Raw genomic sequence first — 16,742 nt, forward strand, 5'->3', positions numbered from 1 at the left:
GGTACATAAATACTTCTCCACTTTGCCACTGAGGGTGGGGTGGGGTTATGCTGCCCACGTGGGGCTGAAGTGAATCCTCTTTGGCTCTCAAGCCATGTATGCTAGGCATGTTCTCTGTGATTAAGTCACTGCAGCCTGGGTCGTCCAAGCAGATTTTGACTGCTGGTAATCTGCTGGCTGTGCTGCTGATAGCACTCAAGAAGGAGATTGGAGTAAATGACAGGTGCATCATAACTCACCTTCTGCTGTTGCTATTGCTACTACCTGAAGCAACACCAGAGATGCTGAGCTCAAAATGCCCATTGGCTTTGATAAAGGATCCCAATGCACCCTTGAATTGGTACAGGCGAGGAGACTACCATATTAGTGGGATTATATCCGCGGCATCTCCTGTGTTCAAACTAAGTGTCTTCAATGAGCCTCCCTTTACCAGAGTTTATGGGTAAGTCCTTATGTGCCAACTGTTGTAAAAGCTTTATGCAAACTGAATGTGACCTCATGGAGACCAAATGTTGTTGTCTCCCGGGCATGTCTCCTCATTTCTGGTACCTTTGCTTGGTCAATCATGTCTTCTATTTTTGTCCCTTTGGAGGGAAATGGTTGGATTTATTCTGAATATCAGAAAGTGATCTACTGCAAACTGTGTGCTTTCACCCACCCTTTGCTTTAGAATAGCCCGTTCTTCTAATATTTGAACAGGAAGTGGTTTTTGGATCTCAGGTGTACAGATGCTGCAGACGCATCTCATGATTTAAGCCCCCCATCACAGGTAAAGATGACACAATCTGGTCTTTGTGTGGAGAGAATGTCAAGATGACACACCCTTTTTTCCAGGATGGGACCCCTGACATACTGGTATATCCTGTCCTTCTTGTTTGCCATTCGGGAGGTCAATGAGAACCACAGGCTTTTCCCTAACCTCACCCTGGGCTATGACGTCTATGACAACTTTTACGACGCCAGAATGACTTCTGGTGCCATGGTGGACCTGCTCTGCCCTGGGCAGCCAAACATCCCAAACTATTATTGTGGACCATGGAATAAAGTATTGGCTGTTATTGAAGGGGCTGACTCTGACACATCCAAAGGTATTTCCACCATGTCAAGCATCTACAAAACCCCACAGGTATGAATGTCAGGAGGGAAGGAAAAATCCCAGAATGTTATTGCAATTTCTTTGGATAGATGTGAAAATGTCATTTATGATTCTAAGACAGAAGGAGAATTTGCCCTCAACCGCATCTTTACAAAGATGACTCAGGAGATTCTGGGTTTGTCCACACTTCCTCCCATCCCATGGCTAGAAAGCAGGGGTCTTTGGCAATACATTCATCTTAAATACTGAGATCCGACCCATTAATGATAATTTTAAATTTGACCAACTCTCAAGATCTTGCTTAATCTCATTCCACAATTTCTCATAGTTGTCTTTATATAAATTCAATTTTTTCACCGACAAATTAACCCCCAGATATTTTACTTTTTCCACAAAGACTAGGCCCGTCTTTTCTTGTAATAATCTCCTTTCCTCATTGTCCAAATTTTTCTCTAGCACTTTGGTTTTGCTCTTATTTAACTTAAATCCTGCTACCTGTCCACACTCCTGTATCATCTCCAGTGCTTTTACTGAACTGGAGTCTGGGTCTTGAAGTGTCAGCACCAAATCAACAGCAAAGGCATTTAATTTATATTGTTTTGATCCTACTGATATACCTTTAATTTGTTCATCTTTCCTTATCATGCTTAACAAGACCTCGAGAACGGAAATAAAAATCAGAGGGGAAAGTGGGCACCCTTGCCTGGTACCCTTCTCAATTCTTATTTCCTCCGATACCACATTATTTATATAATTTTAGCTTTTGTTCATGATAGATCGCATTAATACCATTGAAAAACTCCTGACCAACCCCAATGCTTTCTAAATTTTGTGTCATAAAACTCCAAGATACATTGTCAAAGGCCTTCTCTGCATCAATAAACATTGCTTTACAATTTTTTCTTGCTTCCAATTTTTCCAAAATATCTACTATATTCCTAATATTATCTTTCATGTGTCTTCCAGGCAGAAAACCTGCCTGGTCCTTATGAATATATTCTGAGAAGACCTACTTCAGCCTATTGGCCAATATATTGGCAAAAAAATTGTAATCCACATTGAGTAAGGAGACTGGTCTATAATTTTTAACATTAGATCTATCTTGATCTTGTTTTGGAATCAGAGTAATGTAAGCTTCCTTCCAGGTTTCGGGTGCTTTGTCCCGTCCTATAATCTTGTTGCAAACTTCTAACAATGGCTGAATGAGCCAGTCTTTCAGGATCTTATAATATTTTGCTGACAAACCATCTGGTTCCGGGGCCTTGCCAAGTTGCATTGAATTTATTGCATTTTCAACCTCCTGTCTTGTAATTAATCCATTTAGTAGGATCCTTTTACCTTCAGGAATCTTCTGCAAACCATTAGTTCTAATAAATTGCTCAATTTTAACTTTATCTTCTTTACTCTTTTTATACAGTTGTTTGTAATATTTCTGAAAGCATTTTCTTATGTCCACAGGGTTCTCTACAGACTTTCCATCTGATACAATATTTGTAATAGTACTTTGTTCTTGCCTCTTTTTTAATTGCTGAGCTAAAAGTTTCCCACATTTATTTGCAGATTCAAAGTTCCTTTGTCTCATCATTCTTAATGCCCATTCTATTTCTTGATTAATAATCTGTGAATAGTGAGTCTGTAAAGCTTTAATTTCCTTTTGTACCTGCAAATTCTTTGGATTGCCTCTAAGGATCTTCTCTTTATCTTTTAGTTGGTCCAAAATTTTATCTTTCTTTTCATTCTGTATCTTTCTCCTAATTGAATTTTGTTGAATGAGGAATCCTCTCATTACAGCTTTACTGGGGTCCCAAATAACCCTTGTTTCCACGCCCTGGTTCATATTAATCTCAAAATAGCCCTTTAAGGTTTTTGGGGCCTTATTTACAATTTGCTCACTCCTCAGCAAGTCATCATTTATTCTCCATCTGAAAGATCCCTGTACAGATAATTTCACTTCCATAAATACTGCATTATGATCTGAGCAAGTTTTAGGGCAAATTTCTGTTTATGTTACTCTGGGAACCAAGTCTCTGGATAGCCATAAATATGTCAGGAAAAAGCAGCAATGCAAGAGCAAGCTGCAGGTGTCTGGAATGCAAAACAGGATGTTGATGTGTGGGACTGTACTATTGGAAAAAAGGGGCAGTCTATTCAGTGTACTGAGCACCGGATGTTAGCTCAGAGTGTCATCTGACCTGTACTGGAAGTACAGGGGTGGAGTTGAGTCTCTACTGCTGGAGACTGGGAAGTGCAGACACGTTTCTCTGTACTGCTGGAATGACAGAAATAAAGACATGTAAATAGATTTCTGTCTGTCTCTTTCCCCTCGCTGAGGGTAGCAGGGAGGAGGGTGTGTCCCTCTCACGCTGAGTGGGATCGCCGATTTGTGACCTTGCCTGTATCCTGCCGGGAGACGCAGACCGGGGAGGTCAACAAGGAACTCAAGCTGGGTGCCTGGAGAGTGGCCAAATTCCTCTGATAGTGCTTGAGATTCCAACAGTTATATATAAAAAAAGTCTTAGGTAGTCTGCCAGCATTCAATATTTTTTGTCTCTGAGTTCTATCCATTAAAGTGGATGCCACTCCATTCAGATCTCCCATTAAGATTAATTTATAACCTAAGTGTTCCAAGAGGCTTGTTTCCAGTTTTTTTAAAAAAATCTGCCTTACCATCATTGGGTGCATAGATTCCCAATAGCAAGTATTTTTCGCCTTGTGCTGTAATTTCCACTGCTATGTATCTTCCTGCCTCATCTTTAAAAATCAATTTTGGATTCCATTTTTCTTTAACGTAGAAAATCACGCTTTTTTTCACTTTGTCTGAAGAAATAAATTCTTGACCAAGTTTCTTATTCAATACAATTTTTCTATGTAGTCTTGTAATGAGTGTTTCCTGTAAACAAATTACATCCAAATTCTGTTTTGCTAAAACATGATGAACCTTCCTCCTTCTCTGAGGAGAATTTAAACCATTCACGTTCAAAGAATAAATTCTTAAAGCCATCGTGATAAGTTACGGGGTCGCTGCTCCCACCCCTGGAAGCTGCGGGCTTTCCAATCCAAGTTTGACTGAATGCTTTTGCAGAAATCTATCTTTCTCTCCAACAGTCTTATTTCTTTGTTTTCTTCCTTCAAATTTGAAGGAAAGGCCCTCTGGGAATTCCCACTTGAAGAAAATATTTTTCCTCCTCAAAATGGTTGTCAGGTCTGTATAGTTGGATCTCAAGCTCAAAAAGTGTTAAGGAATCTCTTTGAAAAGGACGATGGCTTTATCCTGTATTTTTAAACCTTTTTTTATAATGCAGGCCCAAAATGGTATCTCTTTGTTCTTTAGTCTTAAAGACCACTATGCAGTCATAGGTGATTTTTGAATCTTTTTTGGGACCAAATCTGTAGGCCTTTTTTATCCAAGAGTCAACTTCATCTTTTTTCAAATCCCACCACACCACCTGTTGATCTATCATCCGCTCCCTGAGCCGATCCTCTTCCTGTTGAGGCACACCTCTTAAATGAGATTCCCGTTCCCTCATTTGAAGAAATGCAATCGAATTTGAATTTTCATACTGTAATCTTTCTAAATCAGTCACTCTGTCTCAAGCTGTGTCAATCCTGTCTCATGGCTTGTGACCTCAGTCTTCACCTCTTTCAGTTCCACTTTCAAGTCTTCAAAAATTTTATTCAAGTTGCATCACATTATCCTCAAAAGCTATACTTCTAGAGCCTCATCTTACTGCTCCCTTATCTGCTTTGTCCACACTCATAGTTGCTCAGGAATTTCAAGGTCAAATATATGCTTTCAGTCTTAATCAGAACTCTAGCCACATAAGATTCTGCATTTCAGGGGGTTGGACTAGATGGCCCTTGTGGTCCCTTCCAATTTGACGATTCTGTGATTCACTAGTATTGTATCTAGGAAGGTAAAGGTAAAGGACCCCTGGATTGTTAAGTCCAGTCAAAGGTGACTATGGGGTGCAGCACTCCTCTCACTTTCAGGCTGAGGGAGCCGGCGTTTGTCCACAGACAGCTTTCTGCGTCATGTGTCCAGCATGCCTAAACCACTTCTGGCACAACAGAACACCATTTCCACGCACCTTCCCACTGCAGCAGTACCTATTTTTCTACTTGCACTGGTATGCTTTTGAACTGTTAGGTTGGCAGAAGCTGGGACAGAGCAACAGGAGCTCGCTCCATCATGGGGATTCACATCGTCGACCTTCAGATCAGAAATCCCAAGAGGGTTAGTGGTTTAGACCATGATGAAATACAGGGAATGCAGTATAAAAATGCAGAACCAACTAGAGGAGAAACAACTGGGAGGAGAACGCAAATGAATTCTAATATTCTAATATAATAATAATAATAATAATAATAATAATAATAATAATAATAATAATAATATAATTCTAATATTTAAAAATGGAACACAGAAATAAGTCAGTAAATATTTATGATTTTGCATTGTGCCATCATAAACACAAAATGAAATGTGTTGTTGTTGTCAAGCTATATTTATTCTCCAAAGATTGTACATTTATTTGGGATAAATCTGCACACATTTCTCACTAAAGAAAAGTGAGCGGATGATATTAGGAGGGGGATCACAGTTTATTACAGAAGGCAGGTTTCTTCTACTACAAATACCTCAGCAATCTATTTAGACATCTGTAGGGTTTATAGCAACTAATTTTAGAGCTTAATTTTATATAGAAGAACTGATGGCTATTATAGGTCTAATGTGAGCTAAAAATGTTCATTGTAATTTTGTGTGAGCTCGTTTCTTTTTAACAAAATCTGTTCTTTCTTCTTAAATGTGACACTTTAATGAAGAAATAAGGATGAGATCATATACAATTAAATAAAACTGCTACAAGATACATATTCTAAAAGTGGTTAAATAAATGCAATCAGGGCATAACATAAAGCAAACACAACCCATTCCAAAGACTCTGTCACCATTTTTTGAAAGCAAACAACTAAATATTGTGTGTTCATAAACTCCCTGGAGTAAAGCTCCTTTGCCCCGTGAAATTGTGTCTTTTCTCTGTTTCCCATGTCAGAGAAAAGTTATAATTCAGGCAAGTACAAAGTACTACATTTGGGATTTTGTTGGGGGTGACAACACTAATCTCGTCTGTTCTTTACCAGGTCAGTTATGGTTTTGTTTCTGATGCTCTTAATGACAAAACTCAGTTCCCTTTTATCTACCGAATGGTCCCCAAAGAAGAGCATCAGTATCTGGGGATAGTCCAACTGCTCCTGCACTTCAAGTGGACTTGGATTGGCCTCGTTGCTCCAGACACCAACAATGGAGAGAGGTTCATGAGGACCTTGAAGCCCCTGCTAACCAGGAACACAATTTGTGCTGCCTTCTCTCTTAGCATCCCAATACAGAATTCGAAATTACAGTCACTTTCTAAAATATCTTTCATGTGGAAGAAAGTCAATGTATTAGTCTACTATGGAGAGATGCGCTACTTCTTTAATATAATACGTATTTTGCAAAATGTGGTTGAAAACTATATAAGACCCATTGTGGGGAAAGTCTGGATCACAACAGCTTTGTGGGATCTCACCTTGAATTTGTCTTATGAACTGCTTTCTCCCCTGCACATCCATGGGTTTTTCTCTTTCTTAACTCGTATTAAAAGAAGGCCAAACTATGATAATTATGAAACATTTTACTATCCTATGTTGCAGTTTGGGGAGAAATCATTTAAGTGTTCATATTCAAAGCACATGTTGTCTGTAAAGGGAAGGAGAAGGTGCAGGGAAGATAACACTCTGGAGTCCCTGCGTGATGAAGTGATTGAGAAAATCCTGTCTCTGGATAGTTACAGTATTTACAACCTTGTCCTGGCTCTGGCACGGGCCTTAAGGGCTGCACTTTCCTCCAAATCCACTCGGATGGTGGCGAAGGGTAAAAAGAGGCTGAAATATCAAAGGATACATTCTTGGCAGGTATTCCTGTTTCCCTCACAGATATCTTTGCTGAACAGGAATCAGTGCTGTGAATTCCATTCTCAGGTGAAACCAGGCTTGCCTCAACACTGGCTTTACTTTGCCTCCATTTACTGTACTGTTACCCACATCCTCATTTTGCTGCTAAGAAGACAGTCTGCCTCCACTTTACCACCTGATCCCTCAGCAAGGCTTCCTGCTATACTAGCCAAGGAATCTAAAGTCTACACACCACTTCCAACAAATTTGCTTTGACAAATAGGAAGCTTGTGCTTGCAGAATTCTTCCCAGGGTGAGGGATGAGGCTTATGGATCTCATGGCTTTAGTCTGTCCCAAAAGGCTGAAGCAAAACAATGGGCCACAGATCCATTGCCCAAACACACACACAGTGTCAGTCTGTACAAAGATCTCCAGCAATTAGGCCAAGTTAACCAGATGCTTTTCTTTTTTTAAAAATGTGCATGTTTTCTTTGCTACTCTAGTTTCACCATTTCCTGGGCAGCTCTCAGTTTTACAATACTTCCATGGAAGGAGTGTATTTGGATGAGAATGGGCAGCTGACAGTTGAATCTGACGTTGTGAACTGGGTGCCATTTCCCAACAAGTCCTTTGGTGCCATGAAATTTGGGAGCGTAGGCAGTCAGGGATCCTCAAGCACAAAATTCACCATCGACCAAGAGGCTCTTGTGTGGGCCAGACTGCTCAACCAGGTTTGGAAAACCAATTCATTGCATTGTATTCCCTTTTAGAGATAAGATGTGATATTCTGTTGGGGAACACAACAATAAAACTTCTGCCTATACAATTAATGAGCTAACACTAGGCAGGAGGTGAGGGATGAATGGAGGAAAGTCAAAATAAGAAACATTAAAATGGAGAAGCAGTTTGGACTACAACTGAGGCATGGCTTTTGCAGTGCTCAGGAAACACGGCTGCTCCAAATATGTTTCTGTTTCAGCTTGTTTGTTTCTCTGGATTTTGATATTTTTAAACAGTTTCCACGACTGAAAATTTGTAGCGTGTTTACTAGACCTTTGTAATAATGGCAGACGGCTCTGACTCCTAAATCCAAGGGCAATACAGTTTCCATGTAATTCTTTCTTCTTGATTATCTCTTTCTGCCCCAACTGTGTCCCAAGGACTATGACCCTCTGTTTTGTGCCATGGATCAAAAAAAGCACCCACAACAAAGCCGTCTTTATTCCACATAGACACTGGCCCAGAAGTTACTTGCTAACAGTCTTTCATTGACACTGTTCTCTCTTTTTGGTCAGACCCTTCCTCAGTCCAGGTGTACCAAAAGCTGTCGCCCTGGATATGCCAAAAAGGTTCAGGAAGGGGAACCCATTTGCTGCCATGGTTGTGCCCCATGCGCGGAAGGGATGATCTCCACTCAGGAAGGTAGGAGACTTCAGAGAAATGTGCAGCAAAAAGTACAATAATTTATGTCCTTTGTTGATGAATATTCAAGTATAGTCTTATGGTTGAATTTAATAAAGGTTCAATAGCAATGTACATAATATTAATAAAGCTTTCCAGGTATCACTGAGACAGCCTTGAGTATGTAAGAATTAGGCAGTGTTGCTGCGTCTGGTAGGCTCCCTTGAACCAGTCAGTGTGGCAAAGTAGCTGGGGTGTTTGGTTTGTACTGGGAAGACCAGAGTTCCAGTCCATGCTCCTCCAAGGAACTTTTTTCTGTAAATTACGCCCATCTGACAACACCTGGTGTTAGGGGTGAGATCAGATGTAGCTGCAATTAACAACTTGGAACTTCAAGATCACTCCAAGCTCTTCCTTTGGAGGGGAATAAGAGGTTATCAGCACTAGGGACCTACACAGAATGGACCAACTCTCTGTGTTGATTAGCAGAAATAGCTGGGATTCGCAGAATACTGGATAAGTCTGCAGGCTTCAACAGGATGATGCAATACTCTGCTGGGTCAGAGTGACTCAGCAGGAGTGTGATTAGTGTGATTGGCTATCACCTGTTTTAAAAGGAAAGCCTGTTTAACAGTGGGTGTTGGTGGTTGTGCTGTAGTGTGGTGGTGCTGTGGTGGAGAGTATTCGTTTGTAAGTACTCTGTATGGACTGTTTCTTTTGTAAATGCCTGTATATAGCTCACATTAAAAAGGACTGCACTGAAAAACCTGGAACTCTTAATGCTTTGCTGAAAACGCCGCGTGGAATACGCGACAGGGTTATGGGCCCAGTACGCTTCCGCTGCGCAAGAGTACAGGTGGCAGTTATCTAGCCGTGGGTGCTGGAGGTGAGCTGCAGGGATGGAGCAGTCCAGAACTGGCGTGTTGCTGGAGAAGCTGACGGCCACGAACTACAGCACCTGGTCGGTCCGCATGCAACACTTCCTCAAGCGTGAGGGCCTGTGGAAGGTGGTGGAAACTCCACCGCAGCCCCCTGAGGAGGATGAGGACGACGATGAAAAGCTGGCACTAGCAGAGGCCCAGCTTGAAAAGGATGAGAAAGCTTTGGCTACGATCATCCTTGGAGTGGACGACAGCCAGCTAGTCTACGTAGCTGATAAGGTGACGGCAAGTGAGGCGTGGAATGCGCTCAAGGCTGTCCATGTGCGAGAGACAGCTGGCTCACTGATAACACTGACCAGGAGACTGTACCGGTGTCGGAAGAAACCGGGGGACTCCCTGGTAAACCACCTAAAATTCCTAACAGGCTGTTTCCAAGAGCTAGCCTTAAGAGGGAGGCCTGTGGGGGAAGAGGACAAAGTCTTTATAGTCCTGAGTTCCCTTGATGACAGCTATGATATGCTGGTCAACTCCCTCGAGTCTGTAGAGACTGATAAGCTGACTCTGGAATACGTTACCAGACGGTTGTATGCAGAGGAGGACAGGCGTGCAGAGCGAAAGATGACCTCAGCCCAGCTGTTGGAACATCCCAGAAGGAACAACAGCCGGGAAGAGCAAAGGTGTTGGGAGCCAGAGAAACAGCCAGGAGGAGCTGCTGCAGACCAGCCGGTGGTCAACAAAGTAAGAAGGTGTTTTTGCTGCAAGTCCAGTGGACATCTGCTGCGGGACTGCCCGAGAAAACAACAAAAACAGCAGAAGCACAGGAGGCAGCAGAGAGAGTCTACCGCTTGGGTGTCTGCAGATGGTCAAGAAAATGAAGAGCTGTGGGTTCTGGACAGTGGCGCTTCTCAAACCTTTTGTAAAAGAAAAGGACTGCTAACTGATGCTAGGGCTTCAAACAAAAAACATGTAAGTCTTGCTACGGGCCAGAAAGCTAATGTGGTTTGTGAGGGGGAGGTTGTGTTCCCACAGCTGGGACACACATTCAGGAATGTGTTGTGTGTGCCTAGTTTGCAAAACAATCTCCTGAGCATTCCTGACTTGGCAAAAGCAGGCTTTGAAGTAAACTTTGTGGGAGATCAGTGCCAGATAAAGCAAAATGGGGCAGTGTTGGCAAATGCTAACCTTAGAGCTAATATGTATGTACTGCAGTGTGAGTCTAAGGTTGCAAATGTGCAAAATGTCCCAACCCATGATATGTGTATTCATCTCCTGCACAGGCGTCTGGCTCATGCAAGCTATAAGGTGCTGAACAAAACATTGGAGTTGTGTGGGGGGATGAAAAACATTAAAAGTTGTGATAATTACTTAGACTGCAATATCTGCAAGGAGGTTAAAAGCAGAGCTTTCCCAGTAGCAAGAGCAAGCCAGAGAGAAACCAAAAAACCACTGGAGTTGATTCATGCTGATGTAACTGGTCCTTTCCCACCAAGTGTCTCCCGTAACAAGTACTGTTTGATCCTAGTGGATGACTATTCTAGATTTGGCTGGGTCTATCCATTAAAGCAAAAGTCTGACGTTGCCCAAACTTTGAAGTTCTGGGTAAGAAGGGTAGAAAGGCAACTTGGCAAAAAGGTGTGCTCTATTCAGACAGACAGGGGAGGAGAGTTTATGGCAAGCTCCCTAAGAAACTGGTTGCGTTCCCAAGGAATTAAACATAGGCTTACCAATGTGGCGACGCCTCAGAACGGGGTAGCAGAGCGTAGGGGAGGTGTCTTGCAGACACAAATGAAAGCATTGTTAGCAGATGCAAATCTTCCAATTAAGTACTGGGCTGAGAGTATTAAGACCGCAAATTATATTGGGAATCGCTTGTGGTCAAGGGTACTAGATGACATACCCTATAAAATTCTCTATAACAAAAGTCCCAGTTTGCAACATTTGAGAATCTTTGGGACAAAGGCATGGGTTGACATACCTGTAAAGAACCGAAGAAAAGGTGGGAAAAGGGCACAGCAGTTGCTGTTTCTTGGGTATGAAAGTGGTACGAAAGCCTATAGGTTTGAAGATGATAAAAATCTTTTGAGTCATAGTCGATCAGCCAGCTTTAACGAGCAAAGAAATTGGCCCAAGATACATGCAAACCTGCTGCCAGAAAAGGTTTTACTGCCGAGCATACCTGATAAGGCAGTTGAAACAAAGCTAAGAATTGGCAGCTCTCCCAGAGAAACTGAAAGGGAGGAGGTAAAGGTTGAGCATTTTTCTCCAGCTGCTAGCATGGAGCAGGGGAGAGAAGAAAGTGCAACAGGGACAGGAGGAGGTAAATCTCCAGGGTCAATCCACCCCAAAAGCAGTCCTGAAGGTAGCCCAGGGGGTGAGATTAATGAGCCAAGGAGGTCTGCAAGAAGTAATAAAGGTCAACCTCCAGACCGTTATGGGTTCCCAGCCACCATAAACCAGGTTTGTGTAACTGAGCCAGAAAACTTTGAAGAAGTGCAAGAGTTACCTACTCTAGAGAAAGAGGCGTGGTTAAAGGCAATGCAGGCAGAGTATAACTCTCTGCTAAACAACAATGTCTTTGTACCTACAGAATTGCCTGAAGGTAAAAAGCCCATAAGCTGTAAGTGGGTTTTTAAAGTGAAAAAACTGGCTGATGGTAGTTGTCAGAGGAAAGCCAGGTTGGTTGCAAGGGGCTTTACACAAAGGAAAATGATACATTATGATGAAGTGTTTGCCCCAACAGCAAAGGCTGAAACAGTAAAATCAGTTTTAGCAATGGCAAGTCTGAGAGGGTTAAAAGTTAATCATTTTGATGTTGCCTCAGCATATTTAAATGCTCCTATTGATGCCGAGGTGTATTTACAGCAAATACCAGGTTATGAGCTGGAAAAAGACAGCATGGTGTTAAAACTGCAAAGGGCACTATACGGTTTACACCAAAGTGCACGTCTATGGCATGAATGCATAGACACAACTTTGAAAAAGATGGGATTCAAACAAAGCCTGGCTGATTCCTGTTTATATTCAGCAATGGTGCAAGGAAGTGTTTGTTATTTACTTTTGTATGTTGATGATATCTGTCTAATAACAACTGCACAAAAGCAAGTGTCTTGGTTTATAAACAGCCTAGGTAACAAATACAAACTGAAGTATTTGGGAGAGATTCAGAATTACTTAGGAGTAGAGGTTCAGAGAAATGCAGAGGGCATCTACTCTCTGAGTCAGAAGGAAAAAATCGAAAAGTTACTGAAGACATATGGAATGGAGAGGGCAAATGAGGTTGACACTCCCATAACTACCCAGTACAAAAATGAACCAGAAGGGCAAAAATGTGAGAATGCAACAGCGTTTCATTCTCTGTTGGGTTCTCTGTTATATTTAAGTTGTTGGACAAGACCCGACATAACATTGGCAGTGCACATGTTAAGCCAAAGAAGTGCAGACCCGGCTCAGAGAGATTGGGTAGCACTTAAAAGAATCCTAAGGTATCTGAAAGGCACAAAAGATTACAAACTGGTGCTGGATACAGGATATGATCAGCAAGTGTATGCATACGCTGATGCCAGCTGGGGGGACAGAGAAAATGGAAAGTCTACCACTGGCTATGCCATATATATTGGAAATGCCCTGGTTCAGTGGAAATCCCAGAAACAAACATTTGTTGCCACAAGTACTTGTGAAGCAGAGTACTCAGCCATAAGCGAATGTGTATCACAAATAGAATGGTTTGCTTGCCTAACAAAAGAGCTTGGAATACCTTCTGAAATGCCAATCACTGTGCTAAGTGACAACATGGCTGCACAACAGCTTGCCAACCAACAGAACTTTAAAAGCAAGAGTAAACATATTGCTATAAGATACGGAAATGTGAAAAATGCTTTGGAAAGAAATGTGTTAAAGGTACAGCACTGTAACACAAAATGTAATGTGGCAGATTTGTATACAAAATGTTTGGATGCTCCTAAATTTCGAGACTTAAGAGAATTATTAGGTCTCAAGCCTTTGACTTAAGGAGGAGTGTTGGGATTCGCAGGATACTGGATAAGTCTGCAGGCTTCAACAGGATGATGCAATACTCTGCTGGGTCAGAGTGACTCAGCAGGAGTGTGATTAGTGTGATTGGCTATCACCTGTTTTAAAAGGAAAGCCTGTTTAACAGTGGGTGTTGGTGGTTGTGCTGTAGTGTGGTGGTGCTGTGGTGGAGAGTATTCGTTTGTAAGTACTCTGTATGGACTGTTTCTTTTGTAAATGCCTGTATATAGCTCACATTAAAAAGGACTGCACTGAAAAACCTGGAACTCTTAATGCTTTGCTGAAAACGCCGCGTGGAATACGCGACAGTCCCATCACTGTTTCTATTTGTAGGGGGTTGGCTGGATTCAAAATTGACCTGCTTTTTTTGTTAGTCTACAGGGAAATGTTCAAGCGGACACTCTTCTTTTTCCAGATGCAGATCATTGCACCAAATGTCCAGAAGATCAATACTCCAACAAGGACAGAGATCAATGCATCCCCAAAATTATCATCTTCCTGTCCTATGATGAATATCTGGGGACCCTCTTGGCTTCCACTGCCCTGTTTTTGGCCTTAATCACAGGCCTTGTTTTAGGAATATTCATTAAATATCTTGACACTCCCATAGTCAAAGCCAACAACAGGGACCTTTCCTACATCCTCCTTGTCTCCCTCCTCCTTTCCTTTTTGTCCTCATTTCTGTTTATAGGCCGGCCAAGGAAAGTGACCTGCCTTCTCAGGCAGACGGCCTTTGGCATCATCTTCTCAGTTGCTGTCTCTTCTTTGTTGGCAAAAACTATAACCGTTGTGCTGGCCTTCCTGGCCACTAAGCCAGGGAACAGGGTGAGGAGATGGCTGGGGAAGAGTCTGGCTAATTCCATTGTCATTTCCTGTTCCAGTATCCAAATTCTCATCTGTGTCATCTGGCTGGGTACCTCTCCTCCATTCTCAGACTCTGACATGCACTCCCAGGCTGGAGAGATCATCCTACAATGCAATGAAGGGTCTGTTGCCATGTTTTACACTGTCCTTGGCTACATGGGCTTCCTGGCTGCCATCTGCTTCACGGTGGCTTTCCTAGCCAGGAAGCTGCCTGGGGCCTTCAATGAAGCCAAGCTGATCACCTTCAGCATGCTGGTCTTCTGCAGTGTTTGGGTGTCCTTTGTGCCCACCTACCTGAGCACCAAGGGGAAGTACATGGTAGCCGTGCAGATCTTCTCTATGTTGGCCTCCAGTGCTGGGCTTCTGGGCTGCATCTTCCTTCCCAAGTGCTACATTATTGTACTCAGGCCTAGTCTGAATACAAAGGAACACCTGACTGCAAAGACTTAATATGGCACCTGATTCCTAAAATATGTTTTTTGTTAAATACTGGGTAGACATGGCAGACGACACAGCGATTTCTCCGAAGCAGCTCTTTATTTTGTAAGCTGGAACAGAAAACTGAACAGCAAACAGCTCAGCCGGCCTGCTTTTATAGGCAGCCAGCTGTCAACATTGTAGCAACAACAACCCGGGGTTTCCCGCCTAAAATAACTGACGTGGACCTGAGTGAAAACTATCTACAGTATCCCCCTGCTGGCCCAGGGTGAGAACTTCAGTACATAACATTTTTGGTTTTTGCAATTGACAGCTAGCATGGTAGCAATAAAGGCAGGACACATGAGTTGGGAATGTAGCTCCTTAAAAGCTATTGTTTTGGAAATCAGAACACAAAATTATAATTTAAAATATATGCCATCCTTACCACTGATCATTTTTCACCTGTTAAACCTTATTTATGAATCCTTTTCTGAGGACTAATAGGAAATCCTTATCACAATTCAATAATAATGAATGCCATTCATTAAGAAAATAAAATTTTTTTAGTATTGTGAATTACTTACTCTTTGTTTTTTTCAAAAAATATATATCCCATTGGTATATTGGTTATTTCCTGATATGTTTATCAAGAGAGTCAACTTGCTATTGTTGCCATTGCATATTGTTTACATGGTACAGGGTGAAAAACATTTATATAGCAATTGATGGACAATAGGTGCACAAGTCATGTCCTCAAATATTCTGGAAAATTTTACACCTAAATTAGTTCTCTTTTTCCCTCCTATAAAAACTATAAGAACTACGTAGGACACTCTCTGTTTAAAGCTTAAAGAACATTAAGTTTTAACCTGGAGAAGGATATATTATATAATAATCAAAAGACACTTTCAAAAATGTACAAACTATTTTTGAATTGGCAAAGAAAGGAGGAGGATATCAAAGAAATTAGAGTAAAGTGGGAGAGGGACCTGGGACATACGATCAAACCCAATATTTGGAATGAATTATGGACTAAAAATGTAAAATTCACGGCTTGCTTCCTTATAAGGGAAAATCTTATGAAAATGTACTATAGATGGTACTTGACCCCTGTAAAACTAGCAAAAATAAATAAATCATATAATAACAAGTGATGGAGATGTAAGGAACAGATAGGAATACTACCATATGTGGTGGTCCTGTCTAGTGATACAAAGATTTTGGAATATGATTTATGAAGAGATAAAGAAACTTATAAAAATTTAATTTAGCAAGAAACCGGAAGAATTTTTACTAGGAATTGTTTCAGAGAATATTCCCCAAAACAAAACCAGGTTATTTACTTATGCAACATCAGTAGCAAGGGTTATAGAGGCAAAACACTTGAAAGATAAAAGTACACCCACTAAAGATGAATGGGTGGTCAAATTGTGCAAGTACTTGGAGCTCAGGAAGCTGACAGATGCAATAAGAGATAAACCTAAAAAGATGGTGAAAGAAGAATGGGAATGTTTACATAATTATCTAGGAGATAAGGGTTCATCAATAAAGACCTGCTTATGTTTAGAATGCTACCACATCATGTTCCCTGATACCAGGATGAGGGATTCAATGGAATGCAGATAGAGAGAATTGATAAGAATAATGACCTGTTGTAACCTTGACGGAAGCGTGAAAGAGACGAGCCTTCTTGTGTTTTGCCTCATTCCCTCCTTTCCCCCACCTCTCCCCTCTTTTTTCTTCTTCTTTCTCCTTCTTCTTCCCTTTTTCTTTCCCATAATGGCTTATATTCTATGCCACATACTTTGATATTTTTGGTAGTTTTTTAGCCTTTTCCATTATTATTATTATTAAGGATTTTTTTTGTAATTTTGGTTGTTTATATTTATCTGTATTTGTTTAAAGCAAAATAAATGTTTTGTATTTTGCTTTAAACAAATAATAATAATAATAATAATAATAATAATAATAATAATAATTTTTTATTTACACCCCGCCCTCCCCAGCCAAGGCCGGGCTCAGAGCGGCTTACAAGCAATAATAAAAACAAGATGAATGATTACAACTTAAAAACAAAAATAAAATACAACATTAAAATAATGGAACATTAAAATAT

At 41.2% G+C, this 16,742-nt stretch overlaps 1 protein-coding gene across 1 annotated transcript; it reads left to right on the forward strand.

Moving 5' to 3' along the window:
* The first annotated feature begins 107 nt into the window (after nucleotides 1-107).
* Nucleotides 108-14,656, forward strand: LOC114589803 (vomeronasal type-2 receptor 26-like). The gene is made up of 6 exons (XM_077925277.1): nucleotides 108-442; nucleotides 835-1,126; nucleotides 6,239-7,051; nucleotides 7,535-7,762; nucleotides 8,327-8,453; nucleotides 13,758-14,656. Exons 1-6 carry the CDS (start codon nucleotides 108-110, stop codon nucleotides 14,654-14,656), a joined length of 2,694 nt encoding a protein of 897 aa, XP_077781403.1.
* The last annotated feature ends 2,086 nt before the right edge of the window (nucleotides 14,657-16,742 follow it).

Source organism: Podarcis muralis, chromosome 2 (assembly GCF_964188315.1).
Source record: "Podarcis muralis chromosome 2, rPodMur119.hap1.1, whole genome shotgun sequence".
In the NCBI taxonomy this organism is placed as follows: domain Eukaryota; kingdom Metazoa; phylum Chordata; class Lepidosauria; order Squamata; family Lacertidae; genus Podarcis; species Podarcis muralis.

What these genes read in the sequence shown, in the direction of transcription:
- LOC114589803 (XM_077925277.1), top strand. Translation starts at nt 108, where the DNA reads ATGTTCTCTGTGATTAAGTCACTGCAGCCTGGGTCGTCCAAGCAGATT. An exon ending in GGGCCAGACTGCTCAACCAG is followed by an intron (nt 7,763 to 8,326) that starts GTTTGGAAAACC and finishes CTTTTTGGTCAG; the next exon opens with ACCCTTCCTCAGTCCAGGTG. An exon ending in GATGATCTCCACTCAGGAAG is followed by an intron (nt 8,454 to 13,757) that starts GTAGGAGACTTC and finishes TTCTTTTTCCAG; the next exon opens with ATGCAGATCATTGCACCAAA.